This window comes from Urocitellus parryii, chromosome Y (genome assembly GCF_045843805.1).
Source record: "Urocitellus parryii isolate mUroPar1 chromosome Y, mUroPar1.hap1, whole genome shotgun sequence".
In the NCBI taxonomy this organism is placed as follows: domain Eukaryota; kingdom Metazoa; phylum Chordata; class Mammalia; order Rodentia; family Sciuridae; genus Urocitellus; species Urocitellus parryii.
Window position 1 is genome coordinate 3,205,824 of NC_135548.1, and position 26,071 is coordinate 3,231,894.

Sequence of the window (26,071 nt, forward strand, 5' to 3'; positions counted from 1 at the left end):
TTCTTGCTTGTCTGCTAAAGTGAAAGTATGGTGAAAAAGCAATGTTTAGTACTGCCTGTATAATAAATACCAAATGATGATTTTTCTCAAGCATATGGTACTGCAACTGCAACTGGAGTCACCATTTAGTCAAGTTTACAACCAACTGTGGCCATCCTGTCTTTTGCAAAGTGTGCAATCACCCACACCCGGCATCTTTCAAATCCTAAATGGTGGCATCTCTGCAAATCCTTCAGGAATGCAGTATTGATTTTTGCTATTTTTTTTTCCATAGGTAGAGGGAGTTCTAGGCAATTGCATTTTACCTTCCTGTACAAAATCATCTTCCCCGTACAGTTGAAGACCAAAAGGAGGAAAGTAGGTCTATTTCACTCATATATTCAGTATAAATTCAGTGACCCACTAGGTTCACCTTGATATGGAACTGAACTAATACTATATTGGTCTTATGGTCTCCATGATCCTCTCTCTGACTAGTAAACCAAAATATTCTTTTTGTCTCCTAGAATTCAGAGACAGTGCCTAATAAAGCCAAGGTATGAATATTTCTTTTTCCCTAATGCTAAGTCTGTAGGCCTCGATGGTAGAGACAGGGAGAAAAAAATTAACAGTATAAATACTTGGCAATACAGTAAGAGTACATCTTTATATTGATCCAGCACTGGTGCAAGTCAAAAAATTGACTGCACTGATAATGCTATTTTTGAGTTGAAATACAGTTTGTGGGCTGGGGTTGTAGCTCAGCAGTAGAATACTGACCTAGCATGTGTGAGGCCCTGGGTTTGATCCTCAACACCACATAAAAATAAATAAATAAAATAAAGGCATTGTATCCAACTAAAAAAAATAAGTACAAAAAAAAAAAAGAGAGAGTTGTGTTCACTTGAAATAGTGCTCTTCCACTTAAACAAAAAAAAAAAAAAAAAAAAAAAAGAGAGATTTGGCAGAAGTTCTATATATTTCGTTTCCAGAAACACCATGATCAGCTGGTGAATTACATAGGTCTCTGTAATTATAATAATCCTATGCTCTTCTATTTTTGATGATTAAGTGCCTCCACTTGACCCATTTCCCTAGCATCCTATTCACCCCATTCTGTTTAGTTTCACAATTCAGGATCTAAAGAAAGAAATAATCACTGAATTTTTCCATGATGTTGGGAATCTTCTCTCAATTTTGCTACTCATGCTAACATCCTAATCTGTTGAGAGCCACAGCCGAAGGGGCCCCAGCAAACTTCCAGCTGCCGGCTGATGATTGGCTCACAGCGGCCCCAGCAACATCTAGCTTATTGGCTCCTCTGTGGTGATGTTCATTGGAGATGCTCATTGAGCTTTTTCCCCACCCTTTCAGACTGCCAGCTGATGATTGGCTCACAGCGGCCCTAGCAATATCCAGCTGATTGGCTCCTCTGCGGTGATGCTCATTGGGCTGTTTCCCTGCCCTTTCAGACCACGGAGCTGCTCATTGGGGGACTTTTTTGGCTCCGCCTACGCGACCCAGCCAATCAGCCTCAAGAGCAGGAGGATATTGGGAGGGGGTGAGGCTTGTGGTTGGGGGAGAGGCTTGTGGGAAGCCGGTGGTGGCAGTTGGGCTCTGAGGGTTTTTCCTGAGGAGCTGTTTGTTTGGCGTGTGTGGTTCTAAAAATAAAGTTCGTTTCTTTTGACATGAGGCTCCTGAATCATACCCAGCCAGACTGTGGCATTTGGTGGCTCCCACAGGGAGCGACTGAGGGTAAGTGATAAGGTAAATTACTCGCCCCTGAGGGCAAGGCCAGAGGATGGGTAGCCATTTTAAGATTCTTCTTTTGTTTTGCTTCACTTTTGTTTTAAGTTGCCTGTCCCTGGAGATGAGTGAGACGGAAGAAAAACCGCTCACATCTGAGGAAAAACTATTTACGTCTGAGGAACAGAGAGAGAGAAAGGATGGATGCACATGTCAGGAGGATAGAAAGGCTATAATGGGCACTAATCTCCCCCATGTATTTAATTTTTTTCCTCTAAAGTACACTATGATGAATCTGGAATTTCAGGTTACTTACTGTGGGGCACATTTCAGGCAATAAATGAAACAAACTAGAAACTCTGACAAGTCCAAGATTGAGAAGCCAACATCTCATGAGAGGATCTTGCAAAATCCCACAGCAAAGTAGGAATAAATGCATGTAAATGTAAGAGAGGGCTAAACTTACTTTGAAAACTGGATCTATTGCTCCATCACACATTCTCTGCCATGATGTTCAGTATTACCTCAGGCCCAAAATTATGGAGTTAAGTCACCATGAACTGAAACTGCTGATATTATGGCCCAAAATAAACTATTACTCTTGTAAATTGATATATGTCAGGTATTTTATCATAGTAACAGACAACTGACTTATACAATAACTCCTGAGACAATAAACCCACTCTCACATTCACTTCTTAAAGGTCCTACTTTGCAATTCTGTTGCATGGGGATTAAGTTTCCAACACATATATTTTGAGACACATTAAAGGAAGAGGAAATTGAAATGTTTCACAGATAATAATCATTTTTTGCTCAATTCTTCTGATTTAAATGTTAATCTCAATTTAAAAAGTGCTTTTATTGAAACGTCTAGTGTTTATCTAGGTTTTGCTGCCTTGACAAAATGATTCAAAATTAACTATTATATATCATCAATAAGACATAACAAATATGATCATATGGTATTTCACAACAGAAATACCAAGTATATACAAAGGTTAACAATTAATGGGAGAAAAAGAAATTTCTTAAATAAGAGTTGAGAGACTTCCAATAGTAGATGTAACTAGATCAAATGAAACAATCAAATAAAGGGCTATAAACACTTCTATTAAGAAACAGTTTACAAAACAATAACCTAATTCTACACCTAGAAAGTAGAGAAATGGCAAATTAAACTAAATCTGTCATAAGGAAAGAAATAAACATTAAATTTAAGACCGAGGGAAATCAAAAACAAAAACATTGACATAGTTTTGGGCAGAATAATTAACAAAGTGGGAGTCTCAAATTATTAAAATTGGAAATGAAAGTAGAAACACTGTTATACAATTATTGAAATAAAAAGGATTACAACAGAATGTTAAGAACATTAATATACCCATTAATCAGATAATCCAGGTGAAGTAAATTCCTAGAAATGTTAAGTTTCAAATGAAGGCATATCAAATAAAATACTGCATAAGTAATCATGCACTTACCTACAACAAACATCAACATAACATTGGAAGAGTTTAACAACGTCGTTATCAAAGACAGTACATGAATGCAAGAGGGGTTAATTAATTTCCCAAATACCAGAAATAAATGACTTCACTAATGCATCCTACTAAACAAATTGTTTATTTCCAAACTCAATCTATGAAGGTGAAATTACTATATCAAAGCAACTAAAGGTATCACACAGAAATTGCAGACCAACATTCTTTATAAATATGCAAAGATCCTCAAAAAATCTGACTCCTACAATGTGACTCCTGTAACACATTAGAAGAAATATACATCGTGAATTCTTGTCCTAAGAATTCAAAGGTATTTCAAAATGTGAAAACAAACCAATGTAATTATGTTTTGAAGGAAAAATAAACTTGACATCATTTCAATCAATGCTGAGCAAGAATCTGACAAATGCTGTCTAAATTGATGCAAAAGGGAAGTTCCTAAAAAACAAAACAAAAAGACATATATGAAAATCCACACTTCATATCACACTAAAACTTTTAGCTGTAAGATGAGGAATAAATTGAGGATGGCACTTTGACCACATTTTTCTTTATCATTAATGAAGTTAGGACTAACCACAGCATGTAACCGGGAGAAAGAAATTAAAAGCATCCAAATTAGAAAGGGATTAAAAAGTTATCACTTCACAGATGACTAATCTTATTTTAAAAAAATCCCCAAGAACATAGATTGTATATATATTGAAGTTATATATATTTAAGTTGCAAGCTGGGCATGCCTGTAATCCCAACATCTCAGTAGCCTAAGGGAGGAGGACTGGGGGTTCAAAGCCATCCTCAGCAACTCAGCAAAATCCTGTCTCAAGTAAAATATTTTAAAAAGGGCTGGGGATGTGGCCTCAGTGGTTAAGCAACATTGAGTTCAATCTGTAGTACCCTCTCGCCCTGCAAAAAAACACAATTGCAGAACACATATCATAATGGAAAATTCAATCGTATTCTACATATAAAAAATGAACAAGCGTGGAGGCTGTAGCTCTGTGGTACAGCACTTGCCTGGCATGTGTGAGGCACTGGATTCAATTCTCAGCCCAGCATGTAAGTAAATGAATAAAATAAAAAGGTTATCAACATCTAAAAAAAAATATTAAAAAAACCAGTGATTCTCAGCACATTGATTATTTTGACTAAAATAATGATTTTTTAAAAATTCAGTAGTCACAAAACTTGTATTAAAACATGTCCAGAGCCTGGGAAGATAGCTCAGTTGGTAAAGTGCTTGCCTTGCATGCATAAAGCCCTGGGTTTAATCTCTAGTATCATCAAACAAACAAAAAAATAACATTCAGGATCTTTATTGTTTATTGTTATTATCTTCCACATGTAATATGAATTGAACAGTACACTTTTGAACACACTGCACTTTGAAGAAATTGAGATAGCAAGAAAAAAATTTAAAAATTCCTAGAATCTAATGAAAATAGAAGCAACATTTCAGATTATGTGGGATACAACAAAAGCAGTACTAAAGATGGACTTTACAACAATGATTGTCTGTATTACAATAAAGAGATATCAAATAAATAGCATAAGGCAATTCAAACCCATGGAAAAAGAACAAACAAACCACCAAATTAGTGGAAGGAAACAAATGATAAAGATTGCAGCAAGCAAGGCAGATGGAAGGCCCGGCCCTCGTTTGGCTCAGACGGAAGGCCCGGCCTGTAGCGCTCGCTCTGCAAGGTGCAGAGGGAAGGCATGCAGAACAGAGGCTTTGCTTACAGGTCACCAGATCAAGCTCTGGACACAGCACAAGGTAACCCCAACTCCCCCCACCTCACCAAACACCCTATGTGGGTAATAGACAGAATCCATCTTGGAAAACCTTACTTGCCATCTATTGGTGGGTATGGCCACCAGCATGGTTCGGCGGCTGATCAGAGACAACAGTCATACAGAGCTGGAAAGAAACGTGAGTAATATGAAAATACAAGGAAAGAAAGGACTACAAACAATGCTGGACAAGTTAATATTAGAAGAGGAATGTCAGATAAAGATTTCAGTATATGCATGGTTCAGATGACATAAGTCTTAATGAAGACATTAGACAGCAAATGCAGACAATGAAAAATTCACTTTGACAATGAATTACATAAACAAATCCAAGAAGCAAAAGATCAACTTTACAGGGAGATAGAGGTTATTAAAACAACAGCAACAGCAACAAAAAAAAAAACCAAACAGAAATCCTGGAAATGAAGGAAATTATAAATCAAATTAAAAACTCAAATGAGAGTATCATCAGTAGAGTAGACCAATTAGAGGTCAGAAGTCAGACAATGAAGACAAAATATATCATCTTGAAAACAGCCTAAACAACTCAGAAAAACTGATAAGAAACCATGAACAGTACATCCAAGAAATCTGGGATACCATAAAAAGACCAATTTAAGGGTTATTGGGATAGAGGAAGGTATAGAGGTCCAAATCAAAGGAATGAGCAATCTGTTCAATGAAATAATTTTAGAAAACTTTCCAGACATGAGAATGAAAGAATGAAATAATGAAGACATGAAGAATGAGACGGAAATCCAAATCCTAGAAGCCTACAGGACGCCGAATGTAAAAAACCCCAAGAGACCCATTGTAATGAAAATGTCCAACATACAGAACAAGGAGAGAACTTTAAAAGCTACAAGAGAAAGGAGACAGATTACATTTAAGGGTAAACCAATTAGGTTAAATGGCTGATTTTTCATCATAGACACTGAAAACTAGAAGATCCAGGAACAACATATTTCAAACGCTGAAAGATAATGGGTTCCAACCAAGAATCTTGTATCCAGCAAAATTAAGCTTCAGGTTTGACAATGAAATAAAAACCTTCCACATAAACAAAAGTTAAAAGAATTCGAAGCTAGAAAACCGGCTCTGCAAAGCATCTTGGGCAAAACATTACACGAAGAGGAAATGAAAAACAACAACGAAAATCAACAGTGGGAGACACTACAGTAAGGAAAAAAAAACTTAATCAAAGAGGAAAAACAAATCAAGTTAAATAACAAAAATAAACAAACATGGCTGGAAGTACAAACCATATCTCAATAGTAACCCTAAATGTTAATGGCATAAACTCACCAATCAAAAGTCATAGGTAGCAGACTGGATTATAAAAACAGATCCAACAATATGCTGCCTACAGGAGACTCATCTGATAGGAAAAGACATACACAGACTGAGGGTGAAAGGTTGGGAAAAATCATACCACTCACATGGACCTCGGAAGCAAGCAGGGGTGTCCATACTCATATCAAATAAAATAGACTTCAAGCCAAAGTTAATCATAAGGGATAAAGAAGGACACTACATACTGCTAAAGGGAACCATTCATCAACAAGACATAACAATCATTAATATATATGCCCCAAACAATGGTGCAGCTATGTTCATCAAGCAAACTCTTCTCAAGTTCAAGAGACAAATGGACCACAACACAATAATCATGGGAGATTTTAACACACCTCTCTCACCACTGGGCAGATCTTCCCAACAAAAATTGAATTAAGAAACTATAGACTTCAATAACACAATAACTTAGACTTAATCAAATGGATATACTTTTTTCTCAGCAGCTCATGGATCCTTCTCAAAAAAAGACCATATATTATGCCATAGGGCAACTCTTAGCAAAAATAAAGGAGTAGAGATATTACCATTCATTTTATCTAATCATAATGGAATGAAATTGGAAATCAACAATTAAAATAAGGAAGAAAAATTCCTACATCACTTGGAGAATGAATAATATGCTACTGAATGAATAATGGGTTACAGAAGACATCAAAGAGGAAATTAAAAAATTCTTAGAGATAAATGAAAACACAGGCACAACATATCATATGAAAGCAGTACTAAGAGGAAAATTCATTGCATGGAGTTCATTCCTCAAAAAAAGAAAGAGCCAACAAATAAATGATCTCACACTACATCTTAAAGCCCTAAAAAAAGAAGAGCATTATCAGTAGCAAATGCAGTAGAAAGTAAGAAATAACCAAAATCAGAGCTGAAATCAATGAAATCGAAATAAAAGAAACTGAAAAAACTGACAAAACTAAAAGTTGGTTCTTTGAAAAAATAAATAAGATTGACAGACCCTTAGCCAGGCTAAGGAAAGAGAGAACCCAAATTACTAGCATACGGGATGAAAAAGGCAATATTACAACAGACATCTACAGAAACACAGAAGATAATTATAAATTATTTTGAAATCTTATATTCCAATAAAATAGAAGACAGTGAAGTCATAGATAAATTCCTTAAGTCTTATGATCTGCCCAGATTGAGTCAGGAAGACATACACAAACTTAAACAGATCAATATCATGTAAGAAATAGAAGAAGCAATCAAAAGATGATCAATCAAGAAAAGCCCAGGACCAGATGGATATACTGCAGAGTTTTACAAGACTTTTAAAGAAAAACTAATACCAATACTCTTCAAACTATTTCAGGAAATAGAAAAAGAGGGAAAACTTCCAAATTCATTCTGTGAGGCCAATATCACCCTGATTCCAAAACCAGACAAAGACACTTCAAAGAAAGAAAATTTCAGACCAATATCTCTAAGAGAATATAGATGCAAAAATCCTCAATAAAATTCTGGCAAATCAGATACAAAAACGTATCAAAAAGATCATACACCATGATCAAGTGGGTTTCATCCCCACGGAAATCAATAAATGTAATTCACCACTTAAGATAAGAACCATATGATCATCTCACTAGACGCAGAAAAAGCATTCGACAAAATACAGCATCCCTTTACGTTTAAAACATTAGGAAAAATTAGGGATAACAGGAACTTACCTAAACATTGTAAAAGCTATCTACGCTATGCCTGAGGCCAGCATCATTCTAACAGAGATAAACTGAAGGCATTCCCTCTAAAATCTGGAACAAGACAGGGATGTCCTACTCTTACCACTTCTATTCAACACAGTTCTTGAAACACTAGCCAGAGCCATTAGAGAGACGAAAGAAATTAAAGGCATAAATATAAGCAAGAAAAGAAGAACTTAAAACTAGCACTGTTTGCTGATGATATGATCCTATACCCTGCAGATCCAAAAAGTTCTACCAAGAAACCTCTAGAACTAGTAATTGAATTCAGCAAAGTAGCAGGATATAAAATCAATACCCCTAAATCAAAGGCATTCCGGTGTATCAGTGACAAATTCTCTGAAATGGAAATGAGGAAAACTACCCCATTCAAAATATCCTCAAAAAAGAAAAAAATACTTGGGAATCAACTTAACAAAAGAGGTGAAAGATATTTACAATGAAAACCAGAACCCTGATGAGAGAAATAGAAGAAGATCTTAGAAGATGGAAAAATATACCTTGCTCAAGGATAGGCAGAATTAATATTAAAATAGCCATATTACCAAAAGCACTCTACAAATTCAATGAGATTCTGATCAAAATCCCAAGGGCATTCCTCACAGAAACAGCAAAAGCAATTATAAAATTCATCTGGAAAAATAAGAGACCCAGAATAGCTAAAGCAATTCTAAGCAGGAAGAGTGAAACGGGTGATATTGCTATACCAGATCTTAAACTATACTACAGAGCAATAATAACAAAAACAGCATGGTACTGGCACCAAAACAGGCTGGTAGACCAATGATACAGAATAAAGGACACAGAGACCAACCACAAAATTACAACTACCTTATATTAGACAAAGGTGCTAAAAGCATGCAATGGAGAAAGGATAGCATCTTCAACAAATGGTGCTGGGAGAACTGGGAATCCACATGCAACAAAATGAATCTGAATCCCCATCCCTCACCATGCACAAAAGTTAACTCAAAAAAGATAAAACCTAGGAATCAAACCAGAGCCTCTTCATCTAGATAGAAGAAAAAATAGGCCCTAATCTCAATCACGTGTGGTTAGGCCCCAAGTTCCTTAGTAAGACACCTACAGCACAAGAATTAAAACCAAGAATCAACAAATGGGATGGATTTTTCTCAGAAAGAGAAATAATAATACGTGAAGTGAATAGCGAGCCTACATCCTGCGAACAAATTATTACCCTTCACAATCATAGAGCTCTAATCTCTAGGATATACAAAGAATTCAAGAAGTTAAACAAGGAAAAAACAAATAACCCATTCAACAAATGGGCCAAGGACCTGAACAGACACTTCTCAGAAGAGGATATACAATCAAACAACAAATTCATGAAAAAATGCTCATTATTGCTAGCAATCAGAGAAATGCAAATTAAAACTACTCTAAGATACCATCTCACTCCAGTAAAAATGGCAGCCATTATGAAGCCATTATGAAGTCTCACTCCAGTAAAAATGGCAGCTGACGAGGATGAGGGGGAAAAGGTACACTCATATATTGCTGGTACGATTGCAAATTGGTGCAGTAAATTTGGAAAGCAGTGTGGAGATTCCTTGGAAAATGGGAATGGAACCACCAAATGACCCAGCTATTCCTCTTCTCGGAGTATACTCAAAAGACCTAAAAAGGGTATACTACAGGGACACAGCCACACCAAAGTTTATAGCAGCACAATTCACAATAGCTAGACTGTGGAGCCAACCTAGATGTCCTTCAATGGATGAATGGATTAAAAAATGTGGTCTTTATACACAATGGAATATTACTCAGCACTAAAAAAGAACAAGATTATGGCATTTGCAGGGAAATGGATGGCATTAGAGTAGATTATACTAAGTGAAGTTAGCCAATCCCCAAAAAACAAATGTTGAATGTCTTCTCTGATATAAGGGAGGTGACACAAAATGGGGTAGGGAGGAAGAGCATGAGAAGAAAATTACCTTTAGACAGGGAAGAGAGGTTGGAGGGAAAGGGAGGGAGAATGGGAATTGCATGGAAGATGGAAGGAGACCCCCTTCTTTATACAGAATACAGGATGATGATGTGAGGGGAAAAAACATAAGAAGGGGTCACATTAGATTGGGAAGAGAGAGGGATGGGAGGGGAGGGGAGGAGAAGGGGGAATGGAAAGACAGCAGAATAAAACAGACATTATCATTGCTGTGGGTATATACATGACTTCATGACCAATGTGATTCTGCAATCTGTACACTCAGAAAAATGAGAAATTACACCCCATCTGATTCAAATGTATGATATGTCAAGATCATTGTACTGTCATGTGTAGCCAATTAAAACAAATAAAATGAAAAAAAAAGAAAAGACTGCAGCAAGAACAAAAGAACAATTTAAAGCATCAATGAAACAAAGAGCTGCTTGAAACACACAGGCAGGCATCATAGTACCTGAATTAAAAATATAGTATAAAACCACCATTTTAACAAAAACTGTACTAAACTGGCATGAAAGTAGACCTGTAGATGCGTGGAATATAATGAAAATCCAGAAATAAAACCTGCCTTGACAGCCATCTGATTCTAGGCAAAGGGATATCTTGATAGTCTCTTTCATAAATTGTGTTAAGAAAACTGGAGATATAACAACAGAAAATAAATTAGATCCTTATTTCCTAACCTATACAAAAGTTAACTCAAAATGGATCAAAGGCCTTAATGTAAGATTTTAAACTACAAGAAGAAAAAAGGAGAAACTTTAGAGGTACAGGCATAAGAAATATAAGAGTCTGACACCCAGTATATAATAGCAACAACTGATAATGGGATTATGTCAAATTAAAAATTATCTTCACAGTGACGGCAACAATTAACAGAGTGAGTAGAGAACTTCTAAATTGGGAGATACTTCTTGTCTGCTACTCCTTCTATAAGATGCTTGTCTAACATATAAAAAGAACTTAATTATTTTAACACTAGAAGAACATGTAATCCAATAAAAAATGGACAAATGATCTGAACACACTCAAAGAAAGAGGTGCAAATGACAAAAAACATAAAAAAAGAAAAAAAAGAAAGAATTCAACATCTTTAGATACCAGAGAAATACGTGCAAATCAAAACTACACTGAGATTCCATCTTACCCCAATAAGAATGGCTATTATAAAGAAAAAAACAAAACAAAACAGGGTTGGTGATGTGGTTCAGTGATAAAGTGCTTGCCTGGCATGGATGAGGCCCTGGTTCAAATCACCAAGCCCCCCCCCAAGAAAGAAAGAAAATAAATAAATAAATAAACAAATAAATAAATAAATAAATAATACTGGCAAGCATGCAGGGGAAAAAAGTATTATAGGGAATGTAATTAGTATAGCCAATATGGAAAACACTACAGAGGTTTCTCAAAAACTATAGAACTACCTATGATCTACTAACTATATATAACCCAAGGAATTAAAGTTGTATATAAGGTGGGAAGCTAATGTCTGCCAGAGCTAATAAATTCAGCAAAGTGCAAATTACAAAATCAACAGCTTTCTTATATATCAACAATGATCTGCTGAGAAGGAAATCAGGAAAACAATCTCATTCACAATAGCTTAAAAAATGTCATTCTCAATTGCTTAAAAAAAAAGTAGGAATAAATCTAAAATGGAGGAAAAAGACCTCTAAATAAAAACTATAGGACACTGAAAAAAGAAATTGAAGAAGCCCTCATAAGATGGAAACACCTCCAATGTTCAAATAGGCAGAATTAATATTGACAAAATGGCTATAACACCCAAAGCAATATATAGCCAATAATCCCCATCAAAATAAATGATATTCTTTATAGACTAGGAAAAATAATCCTAAATTTCATTCAAAAGAATGAAATCCCAGAATAATCAAAACAATTCTAACCAAACTAAGAAAAAAAAAAACAACAACAAAAAAATAAATTAGGCTTCATGTTACCTGACTTCAAATTATACTACAGAGTTATAATTACAAAAACTGCAAGGTACTGACATAAAAACAGACACACAGAAGACACAGAGACAAACCCACTTGGATACATTATGTGATCTTTCCTTTGATCTCCACCAAAGTGCCAAAAAACATGCCCTGGAGAAAAGACTGTCTTTTTTAGCAAATGGTGCTAGGACAACTAGGTATCTATGTGTAGAAGGACAAGACCAGATACTTTTATCCCACCCTGAACAAAAATCAACTCAAAATGAATCAAAAACCTAGGAATTAGACAAGAACAAAGGAATTCCTTTAAGAAAGTGTAAGGCCACCACTCCAACATATAGGTGCAGGCAATGACTCTCAAAACTTAGGAATTTAAAGGAATGATGTCAAATGCTTCTGCAGAGCAAAGGAAACAACTAAGAATGTGTAGAGAACTTACAGAATGGGAGAACATCTTTTTTAGCTACTGTTCTGATAGAGGATTAATACCCACCTTATATTAAGAATTCAAAAAAAATTAGCAGAAAAAGCAAATGACCCAATTAATAAATGAACAAATGATCTAAACACTTCTCAAAAGTAGAAATACAAATGGTCAATAGGTACACAAGGAAAAAAGATACAACATCATTAGCAATTAGGGAAATGCAAATCAAAATTACAGTGAGATTTCATCTCATTCCAGTCAGAATGGCAATTATCAAGAATACAAGTAATAAGTGCTAGACAAGACAATCAAGAAAAAGGAACACTTTTACTCTATTAATGAAATTGTAAATCAATACAATTATGATGGACATCAGTTCCAGGGACTAGGCATGAAACCACCACGTGACCCAGCTATTCCACTCCTGGATATTTATCCTGAAGAATTAAAGTCATCTTACTGCAGTGATACTTGCATATCTGTGTTTATAATAGCATAATTCATAATAGCCTAGGTGTCCATCAATAAATTAATAGATAAAGAAAATGTAATGTACATATGCAATAAAGTTTTATTTGGCCATAAAGATAAAAGAAACTTTCAGGAAAACGGATGGACTTTAAGACTACTGTGTTAAATGAAATAAGCCAAACTTAGAAGGTCAAGGGTTCTATGTTTTTTCTCATGTGTGGAATCCAGAGAGAAAAAAGGAAAAGGTGATAAAGAAGGGAGTCTCATGAGTATCCAGGGAGATCAGCAATGCAAAGAAAAGGGACCAGTGGGAGAGAAAAGATGGGGAAAAAGGGAAATCCTGGGGAATGATATTGGCCAAAATATACAGTGTGCATATAAAAATATGTAACAATGGATCCAACCATTATATAGGATTATAATGCACCAATAAAAATACAGAGAAATAAAAGATCATGTTCACAAATATAAATAATTTTTTGACAATTTAATAAAATAAAATGTAATTTAGAAGTCTCATCAACACCCAACCTAAAAAATTTGCAAAAAGTACAAAATGATATAAATTCATATAGAAAAGTAGTTTCAATTTTTAAAAGTCATAAAGTGAGTTATAATGTAAACATCATTTTCCACTATTAAATTTGTGCCTTGTACAAACAGAAATTCAAAATCATAGTTTTACTATTTTCTTCTAACACACTAATTTGGTATTAAACAATTATTATTTGACATATTTAGAGTGTCTAAACTCTGAAAAGGAAATAGTTTGATTCAAAATGTTGTCTTAGATTTGATTTATAGAGTAAAATATATTATTTTTATAAAGACAAATATATGCATGCATGTGTATACACACACACACATTCCTGCTCCCCACAAAAGACACATTTGTTCAAAGAATTTTGGAAAGGGGATTATGACTAATAGCACTTGTGTGAACTCTTTTCTAAATATTTTGTAACCTGATGGAAAACAAAAATAAACTCTCCAGCTTGATTTGGTTTTAGCTGACTAAAAAAAAAAATCACTAATTTTGGAGGTCATGCAGCTGAGCAATATATTATTAGTCACCTACTATCTTTGCTGTAAATAATACCTCTCTGACACACATGTCAAGATAATGATTACTTAAGTTACTTTATTGGAACTTGAAGGCTGCTTTTGTTGAAACTACTAACTCTTCACTTGGGCCTGTCTAGATATCTGATGGGTAATCTTTTGATGTTGGAAGGCCCAAAACTGCTCTCAGGCCATTGTTAATATTGTCATTTTCTGGACATGAATACTAACAAAATACATGCAGATCACTGGTTACTTTACTTCCGATTGCCTCATACTCTGCTTCTTCATCCCGTAAGTATCCCCAAACCAGATTATCATAGAGTTTGATTTGAGATGTGGATCTTCCACCTCCATGCTTGTATGACTTACTAATGAAATATTTCTCTTTTGCAAAGCTTGTTGCTTCAGTGATTGGCATACTGTGCAGCTGGGAAATGGCCCTGATTCAGTTTCGTTCTCAGAAAATCGTTCAATCTTCCATGTGGCTTTCTAGTTATTCCTTATCAATCCTTCCATCAAAGCAAAGGTTGGTTTTCTTCTGATTACTTAATTTTTAAAATTTATTTTTATGTGGTACAAGGATTAAAGACAGTGCCTCACAATGTACTAGGCAAACACTCTACTACTGAACCACAAACCCAATCCCATCAGACTACTTATTCAACCTCTCGAAGAACTGGTCATATTTCTTAAAAACCAACTGTAAAAAATCGATTAAAAAAAAAAATATATATATACATATATATATATATATATGTATATAATATTATGTAGTGTCAAGACATTTAGAGGGTGAAAAGTGACAAATAATAGAAACTTTGTATGTATATATTTTTTCCATTTCCACTCTTTCACACCAGCTGCTTTTTAATTACTTCTAAATTGTCAAGAATTTGAATGTTGAGGTGGGTGCAGCAGCACAGATGCCTGTAATCCCAGCTGCTCAGGAGGGGGAGGCAGGAAGATCACAAGTTCAAAGCCAATCTCAGCAAAAGCAAAATGTTAAAACAACTCAATGAGACCCTGACTCTAAATAAAATTCAAAATAGGGCTGGGGATGGGGCTCAGTGATCAAGTACCTGAGTTTAGTCCCTGGCATACACACACACACACACACACACACACACACACACACACACAATTAATTAATTAAAAATTTAAGTGTTGAAGTAATACATAACTGCTCTACTTAAATTATAAAAATCATGCTTTCATATCAAAGGAGGATTAAAATAGTAGATAAGTAGCAGAAAAATAATAGAAAGATTTAAGCATATACCAAAAAAGTAGTAAAGAAATAATTATTATAATAGGAGAGATGAGATTTTGAAGCAACTCATATGCTTTACTTAAAAAATGTAAATTAATTCTAAAGAAAGCTTATAACTGGGATATTTTATATTTTAAAACAATTGGTCATTCACGAGGCCAACAGAATAATTACCTAAAGTTAAAAGCCAGGTTGCTATGAATGGTATAATGAAGAGAAGATGAAGAAAATATCTGGGGTGACATGAAAATTCCCTGAAAGCAGAGAAAAAATTTCAAGCAAAGATTGTTTCTTTTAAAAGAAATATTTATTATTTTTTAGTTGTAGTTGGACACATTATCTTTATTTCATTCTTATGTGGTGCTTAGGATCGAACTCAGGGCCTCACATGAGCTAGGTGAGTGCTCGATCACTAAGCCACAATCCCAGCCCCCAAATATTACAGACTTTATTAAGTTTGAGGACCAAAGGAATCATGTGGATATAAGCACTTTTTAGCAAAACAAAAATGTTCTACTGTATTTCTGTAACAATATATTATATTCTCCATGGTCTCTTGCCTTTCTTTCCTTCTTTGCATCCTTACCTAGTCTTTCTTTTTCCCACTCTGTAATAGAAGTTAATTCTCATTTCTGTTGATGACTTTTTGTTTTTTATTGTACTCTTCCACTCAAAGCCATCATTAACTACTAAGCAGAACACTTTCCAGTCAATAAATACTAACTTTGACTTCTCTCTGAAGTTCTGCATTTTCAATATCTTTTTTTAACAACAGTATTTAGCATCTCAAAGTTGTTACTATAATAAAATGAAGCCACTGTCACATTTATGAACTTTAATTTTGTTGAACTAAATGGATATGGGGCTTGAATAACAGATAATGCTATAAAGCACTTGGAACTTACTAATTTCCTAACTTTGGACATATATCCAGGTATAATCTGACTTAAGGAGAAGCTTGTAAGGCCAGCCTACTTTTTAGAGGCACTCTTACTGTTTCTTTCTGAATAATATACAAAACAGAATATTTAGGGAAACCTGGATTCATATTTTCCTCTATTACTGTAACTGAAAACATTCCAAAACAGACTCCTAGAAAATCTGATTCTGATACAGTAGAAATGATTAAAGTCTCAGGGGGTGAAGGGAGGGAAGCAGCCTACTAAGAATTTGTTGTTAAAAGCTAGTAAGAACCAGGTTATAAGACTATAATAACCATCAAAGAGGATATCAAAAGCATGACACATCACACAGACGAATTAGAGAGCTTAATTTTCTACTTGAAAATATACTGTTGGAGAAAATAAAGAAGGGAAATGAAAATTGGGAAATTTGGGACAATGTTAAAAAGGTCAAATGTTTAGGTTTGGTGGGCTTCAAGAAGGACATGAGAATGCCTAAGAGATAACAGCAAATTTATACCAAACTTAGAAAAGGATATAAATAGTCAGCAATAGGAAGGTTAAAGGTCAGGATTTAACTCATTCAAGTCTACCCCAAGACATAAGAAAAGATTCCCAGTGTGGCAAGAGAAGAAACAAACAACATACAGGGTTATCCCTACTGATTTGAGAGTAGATGCCTCAGCAGAAACCTTAGGCCAGAAAAGAGTAGCATCAAATTTTCACAGTACTGAAGGAAAAATCTACCTACCAAGAATATGGTACCCAACAAAGTTAACTATACATTGCTTGTAAGAAAGTCATTTCATCTGAAGATCTGCATAAACTGAAACTAAAGGAACAGGGTAAGATACTACATGCAAATGGAATCCAATAGAAAGCAGGAATAATCCATACCACTATCAGATAACTTTAAGTATAAGCAGTAAAAAATGAGATAAGCAAAGTCAATGTATAATGATAAAGGGGTCAATACAACAAGAAGAATTAACTTCATTATAAAGATATGTACACCCAATATTGAAATATTCACATATATAAAATAAATGTTAATAGATTTAAATGAAGAGAGGATTCAAGTTATAACTAAGGATTTTAACATTCCATTTTTTTTTTTTTTTATACTGGGGATTGCACCAAGACTGCTGTACTACTGAATTATATCCCCGCTCCTTTTTTATTTTGAGACAGAGTTTCACTAAGTTGTTTTGTGGTTAAGTTGCTGAGACTAACCTTAAACTTTTGAACTTCTTTCCTCAGCCTTCCAAATTGCTGGGATTATAGATATGCACCATTAAGCCTGACTTTCAGCAATGGACTGCTCATCCAGATAGACAATCAACAAAGGAACCTCAGAGTTAACAAGCATTTGGACCAAAAAAGGACTTCACGTACAACCCCAGAATATTCTATCCAACAGTTGTTGAATATAGATTTTTTTCCAACAGCACATGAATCATTAATCAGATAGGTCACAAAACAAATCTCAAGAAATTTTTAAAAACTGGAATAATATAGAGTATCTTTTCTGATTATAATTAAATAAAATACGTCACTAAAAAAGAAAAACTTTAAAAACTATACAAATACATGAAAGTAAGCAACTTATTTTTGAACAAATAAAGAAATAAAAAGATTTTAAAATTTCTTGAAACAAATAAAACTACAGGCAAAACATACCTAAAGTTATGAGATGCAGCAAGTGTAATGAAAGATAAGTTATTGTTAATAGTAGTATTATGAGGAAAGCTTATAGCAATCAATTACTACATTAAAAAAAGAACAAAGGTCTGAAGTAAACAAGACAAAAATTGATCTCATAAACTAAACTCCAAATTAGTATAAGAAAGGAAATAATAGACCTAGCTAAGACAGTGTTCTGCTCTTCCACACTTGTTCAAAGCAATTTAACTGAGAAGAAATATTCATGGTCCTGGCCATAATCCATTCCAACTCAATCCATGGTGAGCACTGCAAACAAGATATAATATGGGGAGAAAAGCCTCTGTATATCACCCTAACCCTCAGGTATACACAATCCTATGAAGACTCAGAGAAAAATTTCACCTAATGTTTACTTGCTCTCAACTAAGAGAAATATTTTCAGTTCTAGTTATCGACCTTGGAGGGTTGGGGGAGAGGGGACTGCAACAGAAAGAATCTGAGAAAGAAAATTCACCCAGGCCATCCCTCTGTATCAGCATGCAAAACTGGGATGGGGGATGGGAGACATAAGTTTTCTTCCTCCTCCTGAATAGATAACACTCATAGTGGCAGCTGGAATAACACCAGGTTTCTTTTTTCTTTGTCCCTATGCAGGTCCAATGCCTTATTTACTCTGCATCTTGTCTGAAAATTGACAAAACTGAAACTGAATGCCACAGATGTCATTACTGACTCCATATGTAATCAAAGAATAAGTTTATAAGGTCCCCCCAAACTAGGAGAACAGTCAGTAAGAGACTCTTCCCGCTCACAGAGTCAAACCAACCCAAGGAAACCACTAAAACCCAAAAGAGGCTCACCACTCCCACCCTATAGAATACAACCCAAGTACTCTGCTACCTACACACATCTGCATAAAAAGCTTGAGTATCTCCTCTGCCTATGTGACCCATAAATAATATATTAGGTAAGTAAATGAATCTTAACAAATTTATATATTCAATTTATATATTTATATATAAATTACACTTACTAATATAATTACTGATATAATTACTAATCACAGCAGAGAAGCTACAGGAAGATTATGATATCCAGGTGAGTAAATTTGATATTTAATAACAACTGATTCCTTAAATACATATCCGAGAAATGTGTTTATTGAGAAGGACTTCCCATAAATGTGGTAGAGAAACTCATTTCACCACATGCTTTCTGAATCTCCATATAGGACACAAGAAATACAATAAAACAAGTAAGATGATACGTCTTAAATTCCTAAATCTCTAAGTGGAAAATTCTAAAGATATCAAAGTGGATAAACACCTGATAATTAGAAGCTGTGATTTTTTTTTCCAACAGTCAATGAAACTCAAGAGGATATAGAAATACAGTTACTGATTAATTAATCAATGGCTTTTTGTAAATGTAGAAAACTGAATATTTACATATACAAGAATATATGTCTCTCATACATTACAAAAATCAACTCAAACTGGATTGGAAGCCTTAAGTATAAGATCTGAATGTATAAAATTACTAAAAGAATATAAGGTCACCAGAATGAGCAAAGATTTGGGGGGGGGACAACATCACAAAAGCGCAGAAAAAATTACAGATGAAGAATCAAATGAAACTAAAGCTTTTACAGAGCAGAAGAAATGATCAGCAAAATGAACAGATACCCTATAGAAGGAGGGGTTATATTTGCAAATTATATATGTCAAAAGGAATTGATATCCAGAATTAATAAGGAATTCCAGAAACTCAATAGCAAAAAACCAAACTACTCAAAATTTAAAAAGTAGACAAGAGAACTACACAGAAACTTCTCAAAAAAATAAAAAATAAAAAAACACAAATAGTGGTGAAGGCGATCCCCCACTCACTGTCTTGACAGGGTCACAGTGAGAAAAAGTGTTGGCAAAGCTGCTCTCCCACTGTCTTGTCAGGGTCACAGTGAGGATGAATGCTGGCAAAGCCACGCTGGTTGGTGGGTAACCGAAACCATGAGACCCTTTTTTATGTAATTGGGACTTTGCATTTTCATGCTTATGTTTCTCACAGGAGGCATGAGTATGTTAAATGCCAAATAAATTAAATTTCAGATGGCTAGAACAGAACAGGTAGTTCATGCCTTAGAGGCTATTCTACTACCCCTCAGCATATCAAGGACAAAATAAAAGGCTATTCTTCTATCTTAGTACATTGTGGACAAACCTAATAACAGACAACAATCATCCTCTGAAAAACAAACTCTTTGAGAACTAGTGCACCTTGACTGAAAAACAAACTCTTTGAGAACTAGTGTACCTTGACTGAGAAACAAAGAAACTCTTTGAGAAAGCAGCTCAACCAGTTTTATGAGAATAAATTTAGGAATCAATTAAAATAGCTTTATAAGACACAGTTTTAGAATAATGTTAGAAATATTATTTTATTTAGATTCTTAAGTTTAGAAATTCTTAAGTCTTTAGTTGTATAGGTTTCTGATATGTTTTAAGGATGATTCATAAACTTTAGGACATTTTAAATATAAGATTTAAAGGGACTTTTTTAGATGGGAGTTTTAGATTAAAAATAAAGTACAAGTGTACTTTAGGTTAATGATTGGCTAGGAGACTTAGAGTCTGGTTATGTAGTTTGGCATTAGTTAATAAGGAAATAACATATCTTGGGAAAAATAGTAAATCTTGGGAAAATCTGAAGGGTGTAAATTGGTGACATGTTTTATTGATGATTCTGTACTTTGATGATTGTATGGCTGGGGGTCATATCCTGGAAGGATGTAGATCGGTGTGCTCTCAATCATGGTTAAGGAAATGTCATGTCTTCACAAAGTTTTAAGTTATATAATCAATGACGTATTGTGAATCTATAACGATGAGAAAAATTGTAATAAAAAGGGGACCAGAGAAAGCAGCTTTAGCTCTCTCTCTGAAGATTGCTCAAACGGAACGACTCCTGTCTCATCTTTTCGCCGACGCCACTCCTCCTTCGGGACTCCCTGGACCCTGCTGGGGCTGGACCCCAGCAAAATAGCATATATGTATCTGAAAAAATGTTCAACATCACAGGAAATGAGCATGAAAACTACAACGAGATAGCATGTCCCCACAGTAAAAATGGCTACTACCAAAAAAGACTAAAGATAAGTCCTGATAGGGATATGAAGAAAAGAAAACAAACGCACTGCAGATGTGAAAACTAGAATAGACAGTATGGAAAACACTATGTAAATTACTTCTAAAATTAAAAATAGATCTGCCATATGACCCGGCTATCCCACTACTACCTATATAGTCAAAGGAAATGAAATCACAATGGAATTCTTTTCAGCCATGGAATACTTTTCAGCCATGAAAGGATGTCATCTGTGACAAAACAGATGAAATTTGAGATTATGTTAAGTGAAGTGAAGCACAGAAAGACAAGCATGATCTCACAAGTGGACTCTAAAACAGGTTGCTTTCATAGAAGGTGAAAGTGGATTGATGATTGTCCAAAGCCAAGGGAAATGGGGGCAGAAATGGGGAATATTGATTAATGGATATTAAGTAACAAATTGGTGCAAGTTCTGTTGCACTCTCCCATAGTGAAGAATAGGCTTTGATAATAATGACATAAGAATGAAAGTAGACACAAAACAATTAGTTCTCATCATTGACTGCCTTAAATTTTTATGTTACATTTCATCACATAAAAGGCACAGAGAGCTAAATGGGTTAGAAAACAAGACCCAGGAATGTGCTGGGTCTTAAGTTTAAAGGTAACACACAGATATACAGCAAAGGAATGAAAACAACAACAAATTCCATGCAAATAACCAAAATAAAACAGAATAGCTATATTTAGGAAAACCACTTCCAAATCCAAAACTTCTCTAGAGAAAGGGAAGGTCATTATGTGCTTATAAAAGGATCTATTCTACTAGGAAGTACAGGAGTTGTAAATAAATACGTATGCAACATCAGAACACCTAAATGTAAAAAGCAAATACTGACAGATCTGAAAGGAGAAACTGACAATATTACCATAATAGTTTGAAACTATAATACCCTACTTATCATAATTATTAAACATTCAAATAGAAATCAATTTAAGAATTGATAACACTACAGACCAAACAATATATACCCAATAGCAGACTACACATTCTTCTCAAGTACGTGTATAACATTCTCAGGATAGATAATATGTTAGGTAACTAAACAAATCTTAACAAATTTAAGATCAAAATGATCCCAATCTAATCTAGAATCTTTTCTAACCACAGTGAAATCAAACTAGAAGTCAACAATGTAAAAAAATCTGAAATGTTACAAATATATGGAAATTACATTTAGAAAAAAATCGACCACTGGGCCAAATGAAAATTAAAGAAAAATTTAGGAAGTATTTGAGACAACCAAAAATAAAAACACAACTTACTTAAACCTCTAGAATGCATCAAAATAGTACTAACAAAAAAGTTTATGAAAACAGACATGTACATTTAAAAAAAGGAAGGTTTCTCAAATAAATAAGTTCATAGAACTATAAGAGATTGAAGGAAATAGACTGCAGCAGAAATAACTCATATATACAATAAAAATCCTAAAAATGAGCAAAAAATACATTTTAAAAAATGTCTCAACTTTACTAAGGAAAAAGAAGATTCAAATAACAAAATCACAAGTGATAGAGAAGACATTACAACAGATGCTGAGAAGTAAAGAATTAAAATGACTTTCGTGAATGAATACTAATATGCTGATAACAGGATATCCAGAAAACAAAGAAACATTCTGCCTATCACATAAGTATCAAGAAAAAGAGGGCTAGGGATATAGCTCAGTTGGTAGAGTGCTTGCCTTGCATGCACAAGATCCTGGTTTCAAACCCAGCACCACAAAAAAGAAAGAGAACCTGGACATATTAATAACAAATGAAGAGATTTAATTAGTAATAAAAAATTGAGTGGTATGCCAAAAACATGTAGTGGGAAAGGAAAGTTGTCAAAAGGCAGTGGAGGTGGAAGGTCCAGAGGGGGTACACAGGCAGGGGGTCCAGATGTATACTTGCCTGGTTACTTAGAACAATGGGGGAGGACAATAGCCAGTTTAGCAGCCAGGGCAACTTAGCAAGGCATTTAAGTGGTAAATTAACCCAGGTTCATCATCAGTATTATCAAGGAATAATAGAAAAAATAGAAGGGCTAGGAAAACAGGACAGTTGCATGGAGAATTATGAAATTGGACCATTATTTCATATCATACAAAAAAAATTAACTCAAAAAGAATTAACAGTTGTCAGGCATGGTGGCACATGCCTATAATCCCAGTAGCTCAGGAGGCTGAGGCAGGAGAATTACAAATTCAAAGCCAGCCTCAGCAATAGAGGCACTAAGTAACTAAGTGAGACTGTAGTCTCACTGAGACTAGAGATGGGGATGTAACTAGTAGAGCTGGGGATGTAACTCAGTTATTGAGTGCCTCTAACCTGAATACCCCCAACCCTCAAAATTAATGGCTCAAACATAAGAACTGAAACTGTAAAAGTACCAAAGGAGGACACAGTAAAAAAGCTTCTTGGCATTGGTGTGGGCAATGATTTTGGGGACATAACACCAAAACTCAGACAAGAAAAGTGGAACTAAATAAGCAGAACTCTTATCAAACTAAAAAAGAAACAATCATAGCAAAAGAAACAATCAACAGAGTGAAAAGAAAAAAGAAAAAATGGGAGAAAATATTTCAAACCATACACTTGATTAGGAATTAATACTACAAATACAGAGGGAATCTTCATAACTCAATGGGAAAAAATAAGATAGTCTGATTTTAAAATGTGCAAAGAACTTAAAACAGACATTTCTCTAAGTCATTGAAATAGGCAATAGGTATATAAAGAATGCACTACATTTCCCTACTAATAGTAGGGAAATGTAAAGCAAAGCTACAGTAAGACATCACCTCACATCTTCTAGGATGGCTATTACGTAAGAACAATACAGAGATTGGCTGAGATGGAAAAAAAAAAAACTCTTAAAAAACAATTGGTAAGAATGTGAGTTGGTATAGCCAACACAGATAATGGTACAGAGGTTCCAAAATATTAAACCCTTCAACTACCACATGATCAGCAATTATATATATATTCATGACAAACAGGAAATGGAATCAGTTTAAGTGTCTGCTAATGCATATCGTATCTATATACAATGAAACAATAGTCTTAAAAGAGAAGGAAATTTTGGGGCATGGTGTGCACACCTGTAATCCCAGAGATTCAGGAGGCTGAGGCAGGAAGATCACAAGTTTAAAAGCTAGCCTCAGCAATAGTGAGGTATTAAGCAACTAGTGAGACTCTGTCTCTAAATAAAATACAACTAAGGGCTGGGAATATGGCTCAGTGTTTGAGTACCCCTGAGTTCAATCTCCGGTACAAAAAAAAAAAAAATTTATAATATCGGTGATATTATTAATGAATGAATCTTGAAGGTTTTTTGTAAACTGGAATGAGCCAACTTCAAAAAGACACATACTGCATGATTTCACATACACATGGACTCTAAAAATGTCAAATTAACAGAAGAACACAGTAAATTGTTAGGTTACCAGAGCTGAGGTTGAATGTAATTTGGGAAAATGTTGGTCAAGGGTGCAAAGTTTGTTATCAAGTAAATAGGTTTTAGGGGATGTAATGTACAGTATGAAAAACAATAGTTAAAATCTAAAGGGAGTTAGTGTTCTCACTATACACACATAAATTTGTTCATTATATGAGGCAATTTTATAATGGCCTTAACTAAATTTCTAAATGCATAAGTGTATCATCTTAATGCAAAACATAACATCAAGTGTATATCTTTAATATGTACAATTTTAATTGCCAACTAGATCTCAATAGTTGAAAAACAGAAAAAAATGAAAGGATAAACAATAATTTTAAAATAATGAAACAACTTGAGTTGTTTTGGGAAATAAATTTTGTTAGAGTACAAGCTGAATTTGTGAATTTACTGAAAATCAGCTGTCTTTATTATTGTACTATAAGAATCCTGATTATATGTTAAAAAAAAGTATGTTGTTTTTAAAAAATATTTTTAGCACTCAATGGATTGATTATTTATTTATTTATATGCAGTACTAAGGATCGAACCCAGGGCCTCACACATGCCAGGCAAATGCTCTATCACTGAGCCACAACTCCAGCACCCAAAGTATATTCTTTTATGATATTTTAATAAGCTTTCTGGACCATTTTATCATTTGAGGTCAGGATTCTTTAGAGGGAAAAAAACTTAATTATTGCTCCCTACTCCCAAAATGGACTACAGCAGTTTTAGAAAGTACTCACTTAATCATTTCAAAAAGCTTTGGATCTGAGACTTTAATGTTTCGTGCCATATTCCAGGAAAGATGAACCATGGGCACAACTGACTTCACATTTTGCAACTTGTTCCATTCATACCGTTCCACTGCCAATTTATACTGGCAGGCTAGGGGGGAAAAAAGCAACTGTCATAAAATAATTCAAATTAACAAATAATGAGAAGATAGCTATTATTACATCTCAGGTATAATTTCCTCACTAATTCTAAAATCTTAAAGCATGAATGATTTGTTTTATGGTGATTAAGTATTCTATCATGTAAGAAATACAAATACTTGCAGCATTATGCTGGGTTGTTTTTATATCTTATTTCATCTTTGCCTATCTTTCTTGATTTTCCAATCCATATTTGTAGATGATAAAACAGAGGTCCTTAGGATTTTTATTGGAAAAAAAAAAAACCCCAACAAAACAAACTTATTGAAATAAGGAAGTTAAAGATGTAAAGTCCAGGTAAAATTCAGATCTTTCTGGCTCTAAAAGTGAGACTGTTCATCTTAGTAAAAGCTTATATTAAGTGTTTTAATGTGTTTCTTCAAAGTTGAGGATAATTCCAAAACTTTAAAAAATATATATAATATCTGTATTTATTTCAAAGTGTTGGCTTGCAACAGGAACTGAATTTTTTCAAAACTTCGACACAATAGCATTGTGTCAAACCACATGAAATAAAAATTCTTAATAATTGCTATTGCTTTACTCTTCCATAAAAAGATTCTTTATAAATATAAAACATGGGGGCTGGGGATGTGGCTCAAGCGGTAGCGCGCTCGCCTGGCATGCGGGCGGCCCAGGTTCGATCCTCAGCACCACATACAAACAAAGATGTTGTGTCTGCCGAGAACTAAAAATAAATATTAAAAAAAAATTCTCTC

General features: G+C 34.4%; 1 protein-coding gene across 2 annotated transcripts in view; it reads right to left on the reverse strand.

The window, feature by feature from the left end:
* The window catches only part of LOC113175910 (lysine-specific demethylase 6A-like), a 212,960-nt gene that overhangs the window by 16,471 nt on the left and 170,418 nt on the right, over nt 1-26,071 (reverse strand). For both annotated transcript variants that reach the window (XM_077794197.1, XM_077794198.1), the window contains one exon: nt 25,161-25,302. In XM_077794197.1, the coding sequence (XP_077650323.1) occupies nt 25,161-25,302 (142 nt within the window). The remainder of the gene's footprint in view (nt 1-25,160; nt 25,303-26,071) is intronic.